This window comes from Hippichthys cyanospilos, chromosome 19 (genome assembly GCF_059441005.1).
Source record: "Hippichthys cyanospilos isolate Australia breed blue-spotted pipefish chromosome 19, RoL_Hcya_1.0, whole genome shotgun sequence".
Lineage (NCBI taxonomy): Eukaryota > Metazoa > Chordata > Actinopteri > Syngnathiformes > Syngnathidae > Hippichthys > Hippichthys cyanospilos.
In genome coordinates, this window is record NC_142387.1 from 9,987,597 (window position 1) to 10,010,184 (window position 22,588).

A 22,588-nucleotide genomic window follows, 5' to 3' on the forward strand; every position below is an offset into this window, starting at 1 on the left:
AAATCAATGTGATGATTTGATAGAGGCGCTTGAAGTTTGTGCACGCCGTGGGCTGTTTTGTGCTACTTAAACGGATTTTGCTAAAATAGTCATGACAAAAAGGAAATTCAGACAAAAAACAGTCAGCTCATTTTATCATAAAACTAATGGCAATTTCATATTCTTCTCATTTGTGGCTCGCTAAATTCGTGTCTTTGTTGCTAGGGTTAGCTGTGGGTGCTTTGCATTTATGTGGTATGCTGAACCTGAGCTGCTTCTGTGGTAAGCAAGCTCCTCGTTAATAAGAATGCAGATCGCTACCCTTCATAGGACCTACAAATCTGATTTTGACACCCCAAAAAATATCATTGAACTTTGAGATGTTTCCAGATTTTTGACTGGTACTGTACAGCATATGAAAGGGACACCTTGAGAGAGTCCAAATCATGTGTATTTTTAGGGGACACCAGGAATAGAGACACAGGGGACCTAGAAACAGTCTGTGTTCCCGCCACATTTTTGCAGGTTACCTCAGAAACTAATGCTGTTGGTCTTTGAAGGCATCACGAAACAGTGAAAAAGTAAATGGAATAAACAAACCAAAAACATTTCTGTCTACAAGATTTTACCTAAAGCTTTGAGGAGTTCCTCCCGCACGGCCGAAGTGAACTTTCTCACTAGACACAGCGTGGTGACCACGGCGAACAGCATGTTGTACGACAGGACGATGTAGAAGTTCCCCAGCCAGTTGAATCTCCCAAAATCTCCCAGCAGATCGAACCTGGTGATGCCTGGTCGATTGACAGATGGGGTTAGGGTTAGGGTTAACCCTAAAATAAATAATTCCTCAAAGATGCACTTTTTTCCAGGACCAAAAGTATGGCTGTGTCCTATGAACGGTAACGTAACATTCGAGGAAGATTGATCTGTCAGCGAAATAAACCGAGTTCTGACACACAAATGTCCATTTTTATAGCTCCCGTATTCTTACTTACAATAATTATTGTAACGGGGCGTGCTAATGGGTGGATGTCAGGTGGCTGTTAGCAGCCAATGTCTGTTGCAGCTAACAGCAGCCTGCGTTAGCTGAGGTTGTAACGGCATTATTTTCAATAAAAGAAGCGAGCACGCTGAACCAACGTCCGAGTCCATCCTAAGACAGGGAGATTATGATGTCTCCGGCTGAGTCATTTATTAATTGCGGTCTTTTGGCATATACATACAATCGTATTTATGGCAAAAACAACTCGAGCTGCGTCTCGCGTTCAACGTGGCGAGGGGTTCACTGACTGCCCAAAAATGTGGGAAGTCCGAAACACATTTAACACGCAACAAAAGTAAAAATATGAGGAGTCTACAAAGATGAGATTTGTTTTGTTTTGCTATAGTTTTCACACCGTCGCCAAACTGTCTGTGCGTCCGATACACGCTAACATAGAAAATACGAGAATTGGACACTAAAATGAAGGGTGCGGCCTAGACTGCATATGGGGAATTACGGTAAATAAAAGGGCCGAGTCAGTGCACGTCATCTAGTTGCCCGGAAGCGTGGGAATCCCTGGACATAATTAACAGCCTCTGCGGTGTTTTGGAAATGGGCGAGTTGCGGGGGGTGACTAAGCACTGCAGTTATGCGGGGCGACTCATCACTCCACAAAGAGCTTCTTGGGACTAATGAAGGTGCGGTTCCTCCTGTTCAAACTTGGCATCTTGGGTGATCCGGTGCAAAGTGGACACCTTGACAAGGAAAGTTTCAGCACCGCTTGCTGGAAAGAGCTGAGATGAAATTCACAACAGGTGCCCCCATCCCCCCCCCAAGTGAGTTTTTTTTTGCCACTTAATCGTAAATTGAATCCATGGGTGGAACTTCAGCGCCACCGCAGGCCCACTGCCAGCCTTATGAGGCGTCAAGGACACCCTTGCAGAAATATCTTTATTGAGCATAAGTAGTCCAATAATGTTTGCTCTCGGTCATCTGGATGCAGAAATCAGACCGGAGGGAGTCCTGTGACATCTTCATAGCCTCTCTGGTCAAATGGATTGGCCCATCGATCGGGTGTCCGCGAAGATCTATTTACAGCCGCGGTAAGCACTTCGGAGGCATCGAGGAGCTTTAACAAAATTGCCCGCGAGGAGACGGCGGCCAGGGATGATGGGGGACCCCGGTCGATGAGAGTTTACCGCGGCGGTCTGCGGTCGACTTTGCGATTCTTTCATCATTAAGCCTCCGATTGATTCGAGCTCGGTTTTATTAATCTGTGAAAATCTAATTGTGGGATGAAAGACTTTAGGAATGGGAGGCATCGATCCGACGCCGAATCACGCGAGGTTTGGGAGCCGCCGCGTACGGAGCGCCGACCTCCGCCCAGGCTGAAAAGTAAGGCCAGATGTCGGCTCTTTCTGCTGCGCGAAAGGTCCGGAGAAGCAATTGAGAAAGGAATTTTTTTTCATCTTTTGAGGTAATAGCAGATATGGAATCATCGCTTTATTCAAAAACAGGACATCCTCTCAAATCGACAACGCCGAAAATAATAAATGTTTTTAGGTGATTTAATTCTGCAACATGGCAGACAATAGGTACAAATATTCTCAGATTTCAAAAGTAAAAGCAGATGTTTGTAAGTATCTTTTATAGAGGCCTATATAAATCAGAGTATATACTGTTGAGAGATTGAAAAATCTTTGTACACTTTTAGGTCTCGTAAACATTCATCAAAACTAATTATTCATTAATTATATTGATTGGCTGTGAAAAATTGATTAATCTTTGCATGGCCTCAACTTGTCCCATGCATTGGACTTGATTAATATTACTTTGAATCATTTAAATAACCAAAACAACAATAAAACCTTTTATTTGTTCAAAAGATAGTTCCTGAGAATTTTGTCCCACCTTAAGTTAAAAATTCTCTGTAGAATTTGCAGTGACATAAAATGCATTAAAAAGCAGTCAATTATGAAGTGGCATTGCTAAGAACTGGCTTATTAGTTTTTTTTTTTTTTTTTTTTTTTACATCATTGCTGGCTTTTGTGAATGGGGATGGCTTGGGCTCTGCAATATCATATTGTTTAGGTCATCGGTTCTCAAATAGATTACCTGAAAACACTAAAATCTAATTTGATACTGTTCAATGCTGTGAGGGGAACAGCTTATTTTACTTTTCAAATTAAGAGCAAAGCAATTGGAAAATGTAGCAACGTTAAATTGTGTTCTAGTGACGCTTTTACGAAAGTTTTACATGGATGCAAATCGTCATTTTTGTGGCAGGTGAGCCCGAAATATCAGATGTTGAACAAGCTTCGTATCTTCTAGAGTAGCTGAATGAAATATGCTTCGAGATACCACTGCAAATGTAGTTCCAAAGTTTAATAAATCAAACACGGATGTCACCACACCCTGTTTTAAAGGATTTTCTTTTCATCCTGAAATGCTTCTAAAAATATCTCTCCAAGGGTACATCAATGAAAAGGTTGGGAACTACTTTTCTAGATTGACGACTCTCAAACATGTTAACACAACCTCAATTGTTCAATATGACAAACCGCTGATGCATTAGGAGGAACCAAAAACGTGAATGACATCCTCATTCCACATGGAGCATTTCCCCGACCGCAATCGCGTTTTTTTTTTTTTTTAAATTTAACTCTCCAACACAATCTCAGACAATCGACTCCTTTTCATCTATTCGGCGTCACAAAGCAGAACCTGTTGATATTTTGTAAAGCTTCCAAGTGAGTCACTGTATGCGCTCTCACACACACAAGCTATTTGAACAGCTGCACTCTGCATGTTTATTACTGCCATTGTAATGTGACAGTCCTGCTCCTGCCATTTTTTTTTTTTTTTTTTATTAGCTGCATTCCCAGCACTCCTTTCATTTGCCATTATGGGAAGCATTGGGAAAATTTCACCTTCATTTAAAGGGTGTTTGGACACATGCAAGGACTCACCTAATGTTCTGGACATCACCGGTAGAGCCGAACTCAGCACTAGGATGGACACACAGCATCCAATGATCTGCAAAATAGGAAAGGGGAGTCAGCCGTCAAACGAGTGCACTCCGTTTTGTCATAATAATGTCAAGATTAAGTGAAAACTAATTCTCCAAATCAGTCATCAAACATGGCGTCCGTCCATCAGTAGTTCAGAGAAGCGGGCGGGTAAAAGGGAGGAAAAGAAGTGGCGCTAATTGACGCGGCCACACACATGCTGACGGCACTTGATGTTAAATGGGCTCCACATATTGTACAGTTGGTGCCTGTGAAGTTGCTCATTACCAGCTTCTCTGTGTTATTATTGTCCTTTCACCGCAGCATCACGGCTAGTTAACAAGCCTCACCACTCCCAAACTCATTAACAAGTGAATAGGTGCCACTATGGGGCAAAGGGAACTCACATCCTCCTTCCCCCTTTCCCCTGACAAAAAAAAAAAAAAAAAAAACTCCCGCCCTCGAATGTACAAGAAAAGATCTTGCACTTTGCCGGTGTTTGCGCACCCCGCAAACAAATATTGAAGCGATCAACTAAAGCCATTGAGAGGTCCGGAGGAAAACATTAGTGAGCAGTAGGAGGTTGAGGAAATAGATGAAACAGAGGGGGGGGGCACCTTCTCAGAACCCTTGCCCCCACTTCACCCTGACCCCCCCCAACCCTCGTCCTTGCACTCCATCTTTACCGTTGTCATGGTTGTATCGTCCTTCCTGGGCGTGAGACCCTCAAAGAGGCGCAGGCTGTAGAAGCCGACCACGGAGGAAGCCATCAAATAACTGGGCAGTCAAGGAGCCATAAAAAAAAAAAGTTGTGAGCTGCCATTTAAAAGGCCTTGGGAGGACACGAGCGCCCCCGATATATCCACCTGAGACCAGCCATTTTGTGTCCAACGTTGTGGACATTTGTTTTTGGTCCATATCTTTTGACACATTGGAGCTACCCTACGAAGTTCCAGTGTGCTCAGTTGAGGACATCCCTTTTCCATTGACGTCTCAATTTTGTGTGGGATTCAGTTAACCTTGCTGTCTTGCTGAGACAAAATGAACACAACACTGGAACCCAATGAATAGGTTTGGTCTCAGGAGGTTACGACGGGATTCTGTTCCAAAATTGGCAAAAATAAACCCAAGTAGGTCCGAAATTCACTATAGGAGTTAAACTAATTCGAATTCTAACCTAAAAGTCCCTATGTCAGAACCGTCGCAAACCAAAAATATGAAAACAGCTTATTTCAAGTCATCATAATTTGCTAGCATGCGTAGCCTAGACCCAATGGCAAAAAATTCCATCTTAATTTGGTGTCACTTCTTTGTCACAGAAAAACTATTTGTTTGACTATGAAAAAGTCAGAATGGCCTAAAACAAAAACAAAAAAAGTCCACTTAAAACCGAGAATTTACCACATTTCGCGCTACTTAAAGAGACCGGCTCCGGTTTATTTTTTAAAATACAGACAAAAAAAAAATCCAAACTCAGCCAGCAAAGCAGCTTAAATGACTTTTTGTAGCCATTCCGAGTCTTCACCTTTTCAGGGTTTTATAAAAGGTGACGAAACGGCACGTAAGATGTCTTCCGGAAGGTGTCCGGCTCAACTATGTCCTGGGTAAACAAAAGCCGACTTGATGGTATTACTCTAGGCCGCGGAGCATGCGAAAAAACCAAAACAACACAAAAAGCAAAGGGTCCAGGGGTCACTGAAAGGATACAACATGAGGATGATCTCCAACACGGCCTGGACAACGCCGAAGGTGGACAGAGACGTGTTCCCGATGCCTCCTCGGTCCTGGAAGGCGGAACAAACTGGGCGTTACTTGATGTTTGTTCATAATAATAACTAAGCAGCTTGGACAAAAAACTAAAATCCTGATGTATTAATCAATTAATTTTTTATTCATTCTCCAGGTATTAAGCTTCAATGCCCAAAAAACTTGGTGACAGTTACTTTACAGCGTCAGTTTTTTAATTGGCATGGTAACGAAGAAACTTGAGATTTTTAATTCAGATAGGTCGCACTACCAAGTATTAAAAAATGAAAAGTAATACTAAAAGTCAAGTCTACGACAAAGCAATAAAAAGTAAAAGTAGAGCGAACTGCTCTAAAAATGAATTTGGGGGCAAATTTTCAATTCGATTTTGAAAATGACAAATCATCAAATGATTTCAATTTATTCCCCAGCCCCAGTTTGTCACCCAAAAACTCCAGATTTTTACTTTTACTTTTTTATTTTTTCAGTGCCAGTTTCTTAGTTGGCACGATAACAAACTTGGGATATTTACTTTTATCTTGCACACAAAATACTAAAACGAATAGGAAATCTAATAAAATGGAGGAAAAAAAAAAAAGTATTTCCCAAAGAATAAAAACTAACATACCTACTCTAAAAACTGATTATAACCGCCCGACCCTCAGAAATAATTACCAAAAACTAAACGATACTGAAAAATCCAAAACTTTAACACACAATTACAAAGCGCTAACATGAGAAGTAACCAAATTCCAATTTTCTCACATTTAAATAAAAGGTCAAATCAAATATGACTGCCTGAAAACCTTCATGTAAACAGACGGTTGGTAAAAGGTACCAAATGGGAATTGGGCGCTTTCGGCTCGGGCGTAAATCCAGCGAGATGGAAAGATTGTGCAAAGTAAGTTGTGCTCTAAAGAATTTCCCCACTTGAGTGGCGAGCCAATCAAAATCATGAATGGAGCAAGATGAAAGAGGCCTCTTTTCAAATCACAGCCCCGTCATACAATATATGTGAACAGGTGTTCAAACAAAAAAAAACAAAAAAAAATCTTTTCGTTGATGTGAATGTTCAATTGCGAGCGTGCCAAAAACATAATAACAACACAACAAATACTTGAGCAAACACACTCACATCCAGTCCTGAACAACTACGCCGCCAAACAGCCCCCGAGGCTTTTGAAAGTGAAGCAGGGGAAAAAAAAAAAAAAAAAGAGAGAGACATCCATCGACATGCTCTGCACATAGCCGGCATTGCTCTAGTGACTTGATAAATATTTGCTTTTCCAACACTTGGCACCGTTTGCTCTTTGGGAGGAACGCTGTATTGTACGCACCACTCAAAATGAATCCGCAAGCAAAACGTGACCGTCAATGGCTCACTTTTCTTTTCAAGCTTGGCTGAAATGCGGATTTTTTTTTTTTTTTCAAAGTACAACGGCACAATCACAATTTTATCTTGTTCTAGGATGTGACATTTTAATGGTTTTGTTCTATATTTCTGAAGTTCTGTCTTATTTATTTGTTCTGTGGCCACGTTGGGTCAAGTTCATATTTTCTCCCGCCAATTTTTTTTAATGAATAATTGAGGAATGTGAAATGTAGAAATGAGCTTGCTGTCTTTTAGAGATCTTATGTTTCTGCACCATGTCAACATTATGTTTTTGGTTATGGTTTATATGTCAGTAATTTACAGTAATCTACAGTAATTAATATTAGTGAAACTTGAAAGGAGAGTAAATGTGTTCAGATCTAGCAGTTTAACAATTTAGTTGACCAAGTAGTCTTTTGTTTTTTTTGTTTTTTTTGCTTTTTCAGACTTTAGACCAATTTTTAACATTCATAAATATATATTTTTCCCCCTCTTAGCAAAAGATGTATATGTACAATGTGTTAACGGGCCAACCAATATTGTTTTTTTTAAGTTCGATACCAATTTTTAGTAGGAAAAAAAAATAAAAATTACGATTCATAAGCCGTTTAATTAAAAATATATATGTTATTAATTAAAAAAAATCATGTTTCCTCTCTATGCACTTCAAAAAGTGACAATTATGGGCATTTTTTTTACTTTTCACAGGCCAATCTGGTATCGATTCCCCACAAATAAAGGGTGAACATTAAGTATTTTGTTTAAAAAAAGAAAAGAAAAAAAACTTTGCTTCCCAGAATGCACTGCATGCCACAATTATAAGGACATTTGTGTTATTATTAGTTGAATGGGTGAACATATTTAACACATATTTAATTTATGTCATACAATTGTATGTATTTTTTTTTTTTAACCAAACTATGACTTTAGGTTGTGCTTAGTGACATTCAGATCAATTCGGGTTTGCTTTGTTTTGAGAGACAGGTGAGCTTATCAACAAATTGAATGATATATAATTAAGGATGCAAGGGTATGGTCTGCATTCATCTCTAAAAAATATTGACTCAAGTGTTACTTTTATGCAACTGCTGTGAATGGTTATAGCGCATAAAGGTAAAAAAAATATTGGGCAATTTGACTGACGTTTGAAGGGCCATAATCGGCTGGCCGATTAATCGGTCGGGTATCACAATGAACTTTGTTTAACTCTCAAATGTGCAGATACGATTTTGTTCATCCAAATTATAATTGTTCACCCTAGTGGCATTCTAGTTATGATTTAGTTGTCTTTAAGAAATGTGAGGTGTGACCGTTATCAGACTTTTCACCGTAATGCAGTCCGGCATGGGAGTACGCGCTCCGTTATAAAATATGATGTCGAATTATGACCTGTCTGACGGCATCAATAAAAGCTGCCAAATGACAGAATTCATAAAAGTCCAACTAACGGCAGGGCAAATACACTCCCAAGTTGGGCTTCCGACGAATAAGGTCCAAGTTTTAGATTATTCTTTCTAATTATGTTTTATATCTTTCCGAGCCACCTTGAGGGTCATTATCTTGATTTGTTTGGTGAGGGAGCCAGAAGTGAGGTGGGGAGGGGAGTGGGTGGCGGTCGGTCTGGCAGGTTGTTTCATGCCTTTTTATGCAACTGTCATCCCTTGTGAGCTCACTGCAGAGTTGTGCTGCAGTGCTGTTACACGGGGAATTAGCAGACGGCATGTGATGTCATTTATTAATGGAGGGAGGGAGGGAGGGAGGCGGGGGCATGCGTAGGCTGAGGACGGCAAACTTTCTCAGTACGCTTCTTTTCAACTCGTCTTTTCACTGCAGTAGCGGGAAGGCTAATCATGGGGTGGGGGCGGGTGGGGTCAAAGGGAGGGGCGGGTGGGGTTAAGGGTGGTCCGTACAGCCTGCGCCACTTCAGTCGTCACGTTTGTCGCTCGTCACATTAACGCCTTGTTTGCGGACAGTGACGTTTGGAGGGAAATTGTAATATCATTCATCTGTTCCTTAATTACACGGATCATACAAAAGCAGCTTTAGCGAGGACCATACCTTAAGTAGATGGCAGGATCAATAACATTTTTGATTTCTACCTCAATCAGGAAAATTCTGTTTCCAGGGCCTGCTCTTTGCTTCTTAGAAAACTGAAACCTTTTAACTGATCACAAAAGCTAGTTTTCGTTTTTCGACAATAGTTAGCCAGATCACACAATGTCACATTGTTTTTATTTCACACACTGATGTTGCCTCTTTTTCATTAGCATCAAAATTCGGATTTTTACATATTAATTTTGTTTAATTATCTTTAGTTTTTGAGTTAAATGGATCATGCGAAAATCGTTTTGTTTTTCTAAATCTTAAATTAGTTTGGGTTTTAACTTTTTTTGCATCGCAAATTCATCCATCCATCCATCCATCCATCCGTTTCAAGCGATAGAAGAATCCATCCACTTTCGATCTGGATGTGTAATTTACAGCGACGGGAGCGATTCCAAAGATACAGTTTGCTCGGCAGAGTCATTCACAAAAGCAATCGCAGCAATGATCTGTGTTATCTGTTTTAGGCCAAGGAGCTTCCCAAATTTATGACAGGTTTCACAGCGACACCTTTTGTGTCTGTAACAGCTGCTTTTTGCCCTTCCTTGTCATCAATTTCCCATCGTTGTCTTTTCAAAATCATCTAACATAAATGTATGTGTTTTAGCGAAGAAAAATGGGCAACTATTACCACAGTGAAAGACTCCTACTGCCCCCAAAATTCACTGTAATAAAATTAGGGCTGTCAAAGTTAGAGCGTTACTTTGGATATTAATTTAAATTTTATAACACACTAAAAAATATATGTATGCAATTTAACTTCTATTTACTTCCTGTGGCAGCTGAACTCAACTAACTTTGCCACCAATTCTAATAAAACCATGACTAAAACCTAAAGTTGCTTCACCAACTTGCATATTTATGCGACCAGGTTATTGTCAATTTATTTTAGTTTATCTAAAGGATAAAAAGAACAATTTTGACAGAGTTTGTGGCGTTTTTCCATAACACTTAAACGTGGCATGAAGGCAGGCTTGTCTAGACTTTTTTTTAAATATCTAGAACGATTACAAGAATACTTGTCGAGGCTGACTCAACAGTGCCTCTGCTGGTTGCGGCTAGGTAGTGCACTCAAATAGTCACTGTCGCATTGTGAAGCTCGGGGGTTGCTATGACGTCAATACTCCGATGTGGGGGGGGTCAGCAATGTTGCACTGATGCGTGCGCTTGGAGGGGAGGAGTTGAGCCCGCAGCTAATAGTCCACTTAAGGAAATACAGTGTCAAGTGTTGGACTAGCAGAGCAGTCGGCCTGCAGTAAGAATTTTATTAGCCACTCTTAGTGCTTGTTCATCAGGCTGTAAAACAAGGTGTCCTTTGACAGACTTCCCTCCCGCCGCTTCCTCCTTTGCCTCCTTCCTCATCACCGTCCACCTGCTTGCCCTCCTCATCATCCTCATCACCTCCATCATCCCGTTGAGCCGCCATGCTGTGCCGCCTGCTCAGCATGCTTAGTCAGGAAGGGGAAGGCAAACATTGACAGGGCAGCTCCATTGTGTCCCCCCCATTCAACAATCAGCCTCATTTGACTTTCCCACAGTCTAGATCTCTTTGACAACGCACTCGCCCGGCTTCTTTATGCCATTTAGCCTCAAGAGATGGACAAACGTTGGAGGACACGCCTTTTCACCAATGGCTTGCTTACATGCTACGTGTCAAGAATCTTCCATTTTGAGTCCGTATACAAAAGACCACTTTAATTTGAGCTGGTCAGGTGGTTGGACTTTCAACTTGGAAGAGTTTGGGGATAGTCCTACTCTGTTCAAAGTGGAAAATGAATCAAACACAGAAAGGTTGGACTCAAAGGGGGAAAGCAGCTTCCTTCCATTTGAAATGGCAGGGTGTCCGCAGACATGTTATTAATGACAAAGTCAGTACCTCAGTTCACAATAAGATGAGAGGCCTGGCGTATATCCAGCTATGAAGTGTGTAGTGCCCTCAACAATGGTAATTTTGAGCATTTTGCCCTGTCAGTTTTTACGAGACGGGGCAAAATTAATTGGTGGAAACACGATCCTTAATGTTACCCCGGCCGAGACAAGCATGCAACCACGCTCGCACACATTCAACTCCGTCAGTGTAGATGCGAGCAGATAAGCGCACATTTAACACACATTGCATGTTAGGCGGTGATGAAAATCTCCCGAGCGAGGAAGAGCGTCTCTTTCAGCTGTCGTGGACTTCAGACGTGCCGCCGCGTGTGCTCTTTTTTCTTTTTGCAAGTGCTGCGATGTTGACTTTCAATGAGCTTCCAAGACAAAAAGCTTGGGTCTACGATTAGCATCTGCCTGGGCCTTTTCTTCCAACCGTGCACCTGAGCATATCCGGAATTTGATTTATGTCTCAGAATGTGGCAGGTCAGATAGGGATTTCCATTTTAGGTGTGTGGGGGGTAAAAAATGTCACTTACACCAATGGTCCTCTCTCAGCCACTTAATACGCTAATTTAAAAAAAAAAAAAAAAAGAGTGGAGGGGGGGCTTATGTTTTTTTTTTTTGTAACTACTGACTTGGACTGTAATTTAAACTGGAGGATTACCGTGGAACCCTTGGGCATGGCAGTCTCATCCACAAGAAGGTAGAGGATGTTCAGCGCCACCAAAAGTACTGAGATTGTCTGCGGACAGAGAAAAGGGTGCAATACTTAGATGACCCCAGCTGACCCGAAATGAAACACGGAGCATACGGTGATATCAGAATCAAGGGCCACTTGTCCAAATGTTATAACCAATTTAGCTTAGTATGGCTACTCCAAATAGCTTTACATCGGTATTGAGGCCAAAATGCTAACACCATAAATCCATTATGGTGTTTTATTGTAATTACGAAGTAATTACAAACCTATCCCATACTAGTATTTATTTCACATGCTTGTTTTATATAAGTTATTATTTAATGTTTACTCTTTTCCATGACCCTTGGGAACAGCTTGCAGCTCAAAGCTTGGTCACTCACCGTTCCCGCGAGTAGGATCAGCATCACTATGGGATACAACAAGTTCTTCTCCCAACCAGATGCTTGCTTTCTTCTTTCTGGAAAATTGGCAAAAGGTGTTGGCTTTATTACAAAGATTTAGCACCATTACCATTTCTACTTCCTGCTTTGGTTCAATTCTGTGAAGCGGAGACTTTTGGACTTGCCACTAGGTGACTAGCAAGCTCCTTGTTACTTTTATTGACCCAATCTCTTCATAAAATTCATTATTGCAACGATAGAGCTGCAACATATCTTGAACAGCTTCTAATATTTTGACTCGCGTTGAAAATGAGGGCAGACAAAATATGAGAAAGTTGAAAACTACAAACAATAATAAAGATAAAATGAGCACGTCTATGAGTCTTGAGCAAAACATGAACTCAGAGTTAGGCAGGTGTAAGCCATGTTACATAACAAACTATCCTGAAAACCGATAATTACCATAATTAATTGGTGAAACACACTTCACAGGTGTGCTTACCAAACACGTCGCCCCCTCTCATCCCAGCCCCCCTTGGCTATTTTCTTGGAGAAAAAAAACACCCTCCACCTCTTTAATTAGTGGTGCTCATCATCACTTAATTGTGGCTCATAAATCTTGCTAGAAAATATATCAAGCAAAGATGAAGGACTGGGACGTATATTTTGTGTCCTTGCGGGGAGATTTGAAGTTGACATCTTTATGCAGCTTACTGTCATCAGTCACATGATGCGTAGCCATATTGACTCGCCGCGCTCAATTTCCAACCTCGTCAGTCCTTATTCTCAAAGTGCAGCCACACTTGTGCCCCGCCGACAAGTTTGCCAGCTGCACTTTATAAGCACCATCCTTCTAAATTAATGACATCACTAAAAGGCTCGCCACAATATAAAGTTTGCTTCTTGTCCAATATCCCTAAGTGCCTGTAGCCCCCCCACCCCCCGCTTCCCCCCCGCCGCATACCACTGCCAGCCTGCTCCCCAAAAGCCTCATTTATAATATCCTAAAATGGATGGAAAATGATCAGGCAGGTCTGGGCCACATCCAAATGAAGAAATAAAAGCAGACAGGGAAAAAGGGAGTGTCTGTCAGCAAATATGTAAAAAAAAAAATAAAAAATATTGTGTATAAAATGAACCCCTATTTATCGCAGTGATATGTTCCAGTTTAAAAAAAAAAAAAATCTTTTAAGGGGCTCCAGCATCACAAATAAATAACACAGCACCCATATGTAAAGGAATTACCCTAAGTGAGTAAGATGTAAAAATCCATGATAACTGAATCGCAAAAATATATTAGGAATTTCCAGTGCTGCCATATGTCACAAATACGTACCCAGTTTATTCCTCATGTTTCTGATGCTGTCCAGTTCTTTTGTGAGCTGTTGGGTGAAGCCTGCTCGAGGATATGCACATGTGGATGACCCTGACCAAGAGAGAAACACGTTTTAGTGCTACCTATGGCTGTTAGGAAAGTAGTAATTACCATTGAAGCATCACTGATATACTGTATCTCAACTTAGATCAATAAGCACTTTTTTAGCTAGGCTCAGCCCCTACTCAAATAGCAGGGGCTTTACGTTCGTTTTTATGCTAAATATATTAATCATGCAGTTGTATTTTAGTTACCCTTGGGACAGATGGACAAAATTCAGTCACGTTAGCATAGTAGCAATGCACTGACTGAAACGATGGTCAAGACAGTGCGTAGGTGCGACTTTAAAAAGCCAGCAAACACCTAAGTAATTGTCCTGGCCAATTCAAAGAAACCGTATTTTCCCTGGAGATGAACCAAACGGTCGCAAATCTTCTCCTCCCCAGGAGAGCTAATGTATTATTATTTGTGTGCATGACACATCCCAACGTGGCTCCGCATGTCACCCGCTGCAGATAAATGGTTCATCTGATAGATATTATGTCCTTAATAGGGAATAAATCACGGAAACAAAGGACGCTCTCATCACTCGAGTGAAGCAGTAATGGAGCCTTGGCAGGATCTCAACTGCAGTAGCCGAAGTGACGTCACTCCCGACTGAAGTTAAATATATCCTGCCTTCGCCTTCTGCTGGCAGCATCAAGTAAGAGACTGAGTTACAGCGAGGCGGAGATGCTGAGTGAGGCTTCTGGCAGCCAGCGCCGGCCCGAGTAATGCGACGTACCCTCGCTAACCTTGTGCCACGTTTGAGAATGACGTCACCGAGTGGGGGATTAAAAAAAACAAAAAAACACACACGATATGTAAATGAGCACGCCGAGACATTCGGAGGCAAGGTCGTCGTGCCGCAGAGCATCTGTTGTCTGCACGTATCACACTTTCAAGGACACTGTGGCACCACTCGCACGCCGTTGACGCAAATTCATTTTCATTATTATTCTAAGCAAACCTGTTGAAATGAAGATCGGTTAGGCCGGATGTGTGGTTTAAGAAAATATTTCATATTTATTCGCTTTTTGGCCAAGTAAATTATTGCCTTGTATTGGCCTCACTCTCAGAGCAGTTTTACAATAAAACAAAAATTAGAATAATAGAAAATTGCTTCACAATAAAACAACAAACAAAGCAAGTAATTGGGTATCCTAAGATCTAAATCAAGCATCTTCCATGTACATTAAATAAAAACATACTTATTAGAAGCATGCTAATGAGTAGCATAAATATACAGTTTGGCTATACTTCAAAAATGCAAGCTTTGTGTTGTGGAAATGCAACGACTAGTGACATATATATCTACAGGTGTCTGTACTTAAAACAAAGCAAAAAAATCTGCTCTAAATTTACAGATAAACCTTTTATTTTCCAAACATTGTTGCAAGCCTACACTAAATTAAAAAATATTTTAGCATACAGATACAGTACTTTGTTGGGTTACAAAAATGCAATTTCTAAGAAAAGGAATAATTTTAAAAAGTACAATCAAAATATTAAAATAACTATATTCTCAAATTACAGCTTTATTCAGTTTTTTTAAGTGCTTTTTGTTGGCCCAAAATTGAGATTGGAGGTTTATTTATTTGATGAACCGTAGCATTAAAAAAAAAAGACATACATTATGTTTTCCTGAAAAACTGCGTTACATCATACTTTCTTTAGCTGAGCTAAGTTTTTCGGAAATCCCCCACACAGGCAGCGTTCACACGACTAGAATGTGTACATCAATAAACAAATCCTTCCCTGATGCGGCTCAACAGCGCGTATCTGTCAACACAAACTGCAGGCAACAAGGCCCTTGGAGTGTGTCACGTGAACTTTCCCTGAACTGCAAGCCACTGCGTGAGCGTGTAAACAAGATGTATATGAACGCACTTCACGTCCCGATTATAAAACGGGCCAAAAATGGGACTGACAGACGTTGTTTTCTTTTGTGCCCCTCATTTCGAGGCTTTGAATAGATCAAACGACTCCATGAAGCGATAAGACAGAATGTAATTATTCCGTCGTTTAGTTCAAAGCGTGGCACCGTGGAATGAGCCGTAAGGAAGCACAACGCTCAGGTGGCGCTCTATGGCGGTGGCCAGCGTAGTATTTAAAAACAGGCACTATCGCTGGGGTTGATCTCCCATACCTCCCCGGTGTGAAAAGACTCTTCATTGGCTCGCATCTGTACACTTGGGTGCGCGCTTGACTTCATATTAAAGTAGGTTTTGGATGGTGGCCAAAGCTTCCTGCCTCTTGAGAGTTTTCAGTGTTCCGCAAGGAATTTGCAAACAGAAGAGGGCAAGAAAAGGAAATGCAGGTGACGAGGGCGGAAGAAAAAACGCCTTCCCAAACTTCCTCGGGACTTTCGCTTTGTAGCAAAGTCAAAGAAGGCGCAGCTGGAAGTCCGCCTGATGTCCTTTTTATATGTCAGCGAAAAGTTAATCAGTGGCGGCAAAAGTGAGCCAAAGGTTCTTGTCAAAGATGAGTTTTCACCCCATTAGCTGGACGTGAGCATTCAAGGCCTGCCAGTAAATTAAGCCGTCGTGTTACCGGCTATGAGTGCCTTGATGAAACTTTCAAATCGAACGTGTGTAGGTGTTATTCGCTCTGGGATGGAAGTTGCATCAATAACTTGATCGTCTCCGCTCAACTTTGTGACTTTTTTTTTACACTCAAGACAAAGTCTTATGTCGAGTTCCTTCATGAGCACATTTTGGGGAAGGCGCCAGAACGTTTTTTTTTTTTTTTTTTTTTTTTAAATGGCTCTGAGTATCATATCAATAAAGTAACGAAGAAAACCAACATGGTCTTAATGCCGCAGGCTTTAAACTTAATATTTTGGGCACTTGAACTGAAAAAACGCCAACTGAAACTCTACTGAGGAGCACCACTGATGTCAATTGACATCACCTATGTTTTTTTTTTTTTCATAATGATACTGGGTGGAGAAAAGATTTGGTGAGATAAAAATTTGAAAAAGCCACTAACTATGGTCAGTCAGAATGATCAAAATTGCCTTGCGGTTTTTTTTTTAATGGCTGGCATTTAAAGAGTTAATAATCACACCACAGAGGGTGATTTGCCCTCAAACCAAGAGGGACAGGAGCATGTCGGTGTCAAGTGTGTGTGTGTGTGTCGCCACGCCTTCCCTGCTAATTGATTCCAGCACGGCGTGCTCCATCAAACCCAATAGGGCCGTTCGACCCCTTCCCCTTCTGTATGATGTGCCAACACGGACAGACGTACCGTTTAATCTCCTCTGAAGGGCTTCCTCTTGTAAATGGATGCAGTAAATCTGCTCATCCAGGTCCTCCAGGATCTGAAGAGTGAGGAAGAGGGGATGGAAATGGGTTACAATTAGCCCTGAAGTGGGACTGAAGAGATGGCGGATGGGAGGATGAGTTGCTGACGTATTTGTAGTCCGTGGCTGGATTTGTAAAGAGCTAAAAGACGGACAGATTTTTCACCTTAATAGGTTCTAGTTTAGTTGAAAAACTGGATGGAAAAAACACTTAGCACTTCCAATTTGACGGCAAGGTATCATGGTCATTTTCTAGAGCTGGTATACGGCAAACTGAACCTACCGTTGGCTTCACGAGTAACTGGCCCATGACTGTGAACATCCTTGACAATCCCACAGGAGTGCACACTATGAGGCGGAAAATAAACTACTTGTTAGTGCGAGCGTTTGAATACAAAGTGTGAAGCATTGCAAAAATATCCAGTCAAAAGGCTTACTGAGTAAAAGCAGTCCTCCCATCAGAGATATGCAGGAGTACAGGTAGGGTAAGTAGAATTCCCAGAGGTCTACGGAGGGATGAATTTATATAGTTGAAAGACAATAAAGGAAATTAAATTAAGTAATTCACTGCTAGCCATTCAAAAAAATAAACATCAATGAATACGTGGGATTTGATATATAAAGTTGGAAAATGCCTCTGAGATTGAATGTTAAATGTTGAAAAAAATGATCAATAAAAACAATTCCAGAAAAAGACGTGAAACTGAAAAATGAGTTAAAAAAAAAAAACAATTTTTTAACTCATTGAATGCCAAACATGTCCATTCGAATCAAATTATTGCTAATTACAAGAATTAGTGAAAATTTAATGTAATGAAAAAAAACTAAAATGACTGAGGAAACATTTAACTGAGTATGAATAATATATTAAAAAAAATAATCACTAAATTATGAAAAATGATTGTTTGTTGACTAAGTATATTTTTGAAAAGTCCTGTAAAACCACTTGTAAATTACATGGCTAGCTATTTTAAAAAATGAAATAAAATAAAAATATGCTTCTTGATAAATGCTCCCGTGTTGGCTTGTCTGACTTTTTGGACCGCAAGCGTATCCGTACCGTAGAGTGACTCCATACTGGCTGCGTCGTTGTCAATAAGTGCCGATGCCACCCACACGATTCCCAGAATGAGCAGGGCCAGCAAGAAGAGCATCACAAAGGTCTCCAAAATGCGTGCTTTAATACCCTAAATTACACAAAAACAACAAAAATATTTCATTGTCTCGCCACAGGTAATATAACCTCGAGGTAAAGAGGGCGGAGAGGTAAAAAAAAAAAAAATACGACGGGCTTCGTTTTCTCTGACGTCCCGTTTCCTCCCGTCACGCCACACTGAAAGCAGACCATCGTGACATAAATGCTCTTTATAAAACTGCTCTTTTATAAACACTTATTGTGCTCTATGAAGCGGCTCAAACGGGGCACTGGCAGAGGTAAAATTAAAAAAGAAGGGGGTGTGGGGGGTGCTAGGTCAGCTACTGTCTGCGATCAAGAGCAGGCCTCCCATCTGGCCCTGATTAGGAACTCCACTAGCACTGTTGCATCCTGGGCGGCGCAGACGGCCGGCTTTTGGGGTAATTTGGGTTTTCCGGGTCACAAACTGCTGAGTGGTTAATTAAGTGCCCCCCTCTACCTGTTCACACAGTTTACATTACCCCCACTGCTGGAGAGCCACGCTGTCTAGCACGGGAAGATAGATCGGCGCTGGTGCAGACATGTCAGCTCGGTGGGCCAGGCGCTCGGTAACAAGGGGGGGGGGGTTGGACTAAATTGGCTGCACATGAGCAATTTGTTACCGGCTAAGCCGAATGGCGTTGCGGTCGCTGGTTAGCATTTGCCAACAGGTAGGCAAAGGGGGTGTCCCTTTGAAAGTGCCCCCCTCCTCCTATTATGGTTTTTAATTTAACCAAAATCGACAGTGCCCTCAGCAACTTGACAGCGTAGACCTCCACCAAGGCCAAACAATGAGGAATAAAGATAATTGTCAACTTTTATCGTTTTCAAAACCAGGGTAGAAAACCTTAATCTAAACCCTTCAATAATTAATTCTAACAAAAAGATTTCACAAGAATCATTATTCCACATAAACAAACCATGCCCCAGAAGTGCAGGTATAGATTTTTATTGATATTTGTGTTTAGGCTTGACCCTAGTTCACTACTTTGCACTGTATTATTATATGACCACAATGCACCAAACAAAAGTGCCCATTGCTTAAAAACTCATTTTACTACTAGATTTTTTAAATAGTACTTTTATTTGTGTTATACTGTAGTTTCATCCCAGCGACCCTCGTGAGGGTGGATGGATGGATGGATGAATGGATTTTCATTCATTAATGTTTGTGACAAAGAATATGTTTTGTACATAAAGAAAAAGCCAAATGCTTTCATTGTTTTTGGTTAAAGGGGAAGTCAAGTCAAACATTTAATTTGCTGGAATTGTATTTTCCCTCATTGGTCCTAGCACGGCAAACATTGCGTTCATGGAATATGACTTAAGCAGCCAAACCCCTCGCTGTTAATCATTTGGGGGCTGCAATTTTGCCACTTGCTGATGACTAAAAATAACATCACGCTTGCTCAGGTAATGACCAATCACAGTTCAGCTTATGGATGTCACATGACCAAATTCAGAAAACCATGATTGGTGGTTACTGTGAAGTTCAGCTTATGGATGTCACATGACCAAATTCAGAAAACCATGATTGGTTGTAACTGTGATGTCATTTTCAGTCAACCATTAAAAAAAAGGGGCGCCGCCCTCCGAGAAAAGTAAATGTTTTTCTGCTTGCGAGGGCACACAAAATTTGTTTTAAAGATAATTATGGGGTTGACTTCCGCTTTAAGGAAAAAAACTATATTGTGATACATACACCTAGTTAGTTATCATGATACACAATTTCCTGTATGATTTTTCATTATCCAGGTCGCACAGGACTATCTAACCCTTTTTATGAAAAATGGCAACTTGCAAAGGTTTCTAAACAGGTAATATTTAAACAGGGTTACAGTCTGGATACGCTAAAATGAAAAACTTGATCAGAAGTGAATGAATGTAGAATTCTCCTGAAAGTGTCAAGAAACAGAGCAGGTTAAGGAGTGCCCCACTGTGGCCGAGCCAGAGACTGCAGCTGGCACCTGCCGATATTTTATTGCGCTAACATTTAATATAGTCAATCCATTAAATGCAGATCCGACCCATGAGGCACACTTGAGTTCGTGAATGCACTGAGAAGTGACAATTTGGGCGCTTGGGTGGCTCACGGGGTGAAGCGGCTTGTTATTACAAAAGATGGATGTGGAGGAAAAAAGATGGGGAGAGGAGTCGGCGTCTGAGCGCATCTCCCTCCCAGGAGAGACGAGAGAGGAAGCAAGAGAGAGACGAATGCTTTCAGGGACCGCAACAGCGCTCTTAAGGAGGCGCGTGCGGGCCCGGGCATCCGCTCGAGCGCACCGGTCCACCTTAACAGAGTGCCACATGCCATCCTGAAGGTGTATTCCCTCTAGATGGGCCCTCTCAATCATTTATAAGCCTCCAGACATAAGCCATTCAGATCATTTAGGGCAAAGGCAATGCTTGTCACCTCCCTGCTATCATCTCCACTCGTTTATTCTCGTCTCAGAGCTTTGTTCATCCCCTGGAAAGCGAGCAAGCTTTTATTTTAAACGATGGTTTATAAATAGGCAAGGCCCCACGAAGATGTCGCCAATCAAAAGAACTGTCAACTGGCAAAATGCATGCAATGGGGGGGGGGGGGGGGGGACTCACTGAAAGTTTCTATTCTTGACGTTCTAATTGTGTAGCTTTGGCTAAATATAGCCGTTCTGAAATATTCAGCACCCCCCGATCCTCGCCGTGACATCGAGCGAAGGGGCTGCTTGGCTCATACCTAAACCGGCACGTCTTCTAAGAAACGTGTGTGGGGACCAAAGGGCACAAAGTAGGCACGACAAAACTTTGTTGAGTGATGTGCAACATTTGTTGATTTATTCAATTTTGGAACTTCATTTGTGCTGGTATCTTAAAGCATATTTTATTCAGCAACTCCAGAATATGATGCACTATATCCTTTGTTTTCTTTCTGTTTTTTTTTGCTGAAAAATTGCATCAATGAAAATGCACGTTGTATAAAACTTAACAAAAATAAAGGCAAATAATGTTTTGCAAAAGAGTCACTATAACACAATATCGTAATCATGTTCCTATGAATTTGCTCTTAATTTGAAAAGGAAAACATACTGTACATATCATGGCATTAAATTAGATGTGGTGATATCTGCAGAAACTCTCATGTACCCCCATTTGAGAACCACTGCCTCTTCCAGTCAGAAGCTTGTGGAAAAAGGGCCAAAGAGTGTAAGTGAGGGAGGGGGTCAGGGAAAAAAAGGCCCCTGCCAGATGCCCAAGGACCTTATTAGCGCATCGTTGAAGGACCGAGGGCCGCGTCGCAACGACCGTGTGGGGAGACGCAAAGCAGAGAGGACAGAGGGGACACGGCATCCTGTAAAGCGCAGGAACGGACTTCTAAGGCCTCCTAATAAGACTCCCCGATAATGACGCGAGGTGCATGGAAAATAATCTGCATCACGTCGTATTGTTCAACATGAGAATTGGTGGCGTAAAAACAACTTGTGTTTACGGTCCACATAAAATGACCAGCTTGCTCTGCTTCTGTTCATCTTTTCATCAAGCTAAAAAGCAGTTTCCATCAACATCATCCTTGAGATCAATTCATCAATCAAAGCTTCCTTTCAGAATTCTATTTCCCCATCTTGGCTAATTGAGCTATAATTAAGTTGCCATTTAGCTATACAGCAGCTAAGCATATTAATTCTAAAAGTATTTGCATCTTGTCCAGGCACATTAGCAAAGTAGGAAAAGTCGATGAGTCCAGAGCATGATGTAAAACTCATTTTTTCATGTGCCTATTGAAATTAGGTTGATATCTAGCTTTATGGGATTAGCCTCCAAAATGTTAGCATGCTAGCAATTGATCAATTTTCACTTAAAAATCAAACCCTAAAATGGTTATTGCCATCAGAAACAATAGCTTCTTTCTGAGGAATAATGCTTGTCCTTACTGTGCAGGATTACATCAACACATTTTTTTTTTAATGCAACTCAAAATGTCCGATCCATCCACTCTAATTGTAGTAAAATAATTACAGTGAATATTTGGATGAAAATCGCTTCCGAACAAAAATGTAAGTTCACTGGAAACTTAGTCACATTCTCTTAGACTGCGTACGGTTTGTAACCCCAAAATATTGGGACCATCATAACTCAGGGACCCCCTTTATATACTTCTGTCCCAATTAATGACACCTTAATTTAAAAAAGAAAGCTACTGGATGGTTTAGAGAACTACGTCAATTGAGGAGGAGAGCAAACAAAGAACCTGAGCAACTTGCTTGTTCTATTTTAAATTCCCGGCTGGAGCTAATATGTTCCCATGGCAACCAACATTGTAACGGACAGCTTTAGGGAGACATCGTGACCTTAAAGGAAGGTATGTAAACACCACTTTATATTCCCGGCCGGCCCGGCCTAAAAGAAGGCCTGGGAAAAATGTCTGCATGTGCAGGAGATTTGAAATAAATATCCCGGCCCCCATTGTGGAGGCGCAACAAAGACGAGTATCTTAGTAACACCGCGCGGGGTTTGCTCGGTGAGACGTTCTCCTGCCCGCCCCTCGCCCTTTCCCCCGTGTGCCCCTCCCTCCAC

At 41.3% G+C, this 22,588-nt stretch overlaps 2 protein-coding genes across 2 annotated transcripts in view; one reads left to right on the top strand and one right to left on the bottom strand.

Annotated features, from left to right (window-relative positions):
- The window catches only part of rnf32 (ring finger protein 32), a 43,969-nt gene that overhangs the window by 15,168 nt on the left and 6,213 nt on the right, over nt 1–22,588 (top strand). The gene's annotated exons all lie outside the window — the stretch shown is intronic.
- The window catches only part of lmbr1 (limb development membrane protein 1), a 34,697-nt gene that overhangs the window by 2,608 nt on the left and 9,501 nt on the right, over nt 1–22,588 (bottom strand). Inside the window, exons 6-16 of the mRNA XM_088401934.1 lie at nt 17,921–18,047; nt 17,298–17,366; nt 17,144–17,208; nt 16,806–16,878; nt 13,479–13,568; nt 12,143–12,219; nt 11,727–11,804; nt 5,677–5,753; nt 4,656–4,746; nt 3,931–3,997; nt 609–770 (exon numbers count right to left, since the gene is read on the bottom strand). Of these exons, the coding sequence (XP_088258060.1) occupies nt 609–770; nt 3,931–3,997; nt 4,656–4,746; nt 5,677–5,753; nt 11,727–11,804; nt 12,143–12,219; nt 13,479–13,568; nt 16,806–16,878; nt 17,144–17,208; nt 17,298–17,366; nt 17,921–18,047 (976 nt within the window). The remainder of the gene's footprint in view (nt 1–608; nt 771–3,930; nt 3,998–4,655; nt 4,747–5,676; nt 5,754–11,726; nt 11,805–12,142; nt 12,220–13,478; nt 13,569–16,805; nt 16,879–17,143; nt 17,209–17,297; nt 17,367–17,920; nt 18,048–22,588) is intronic.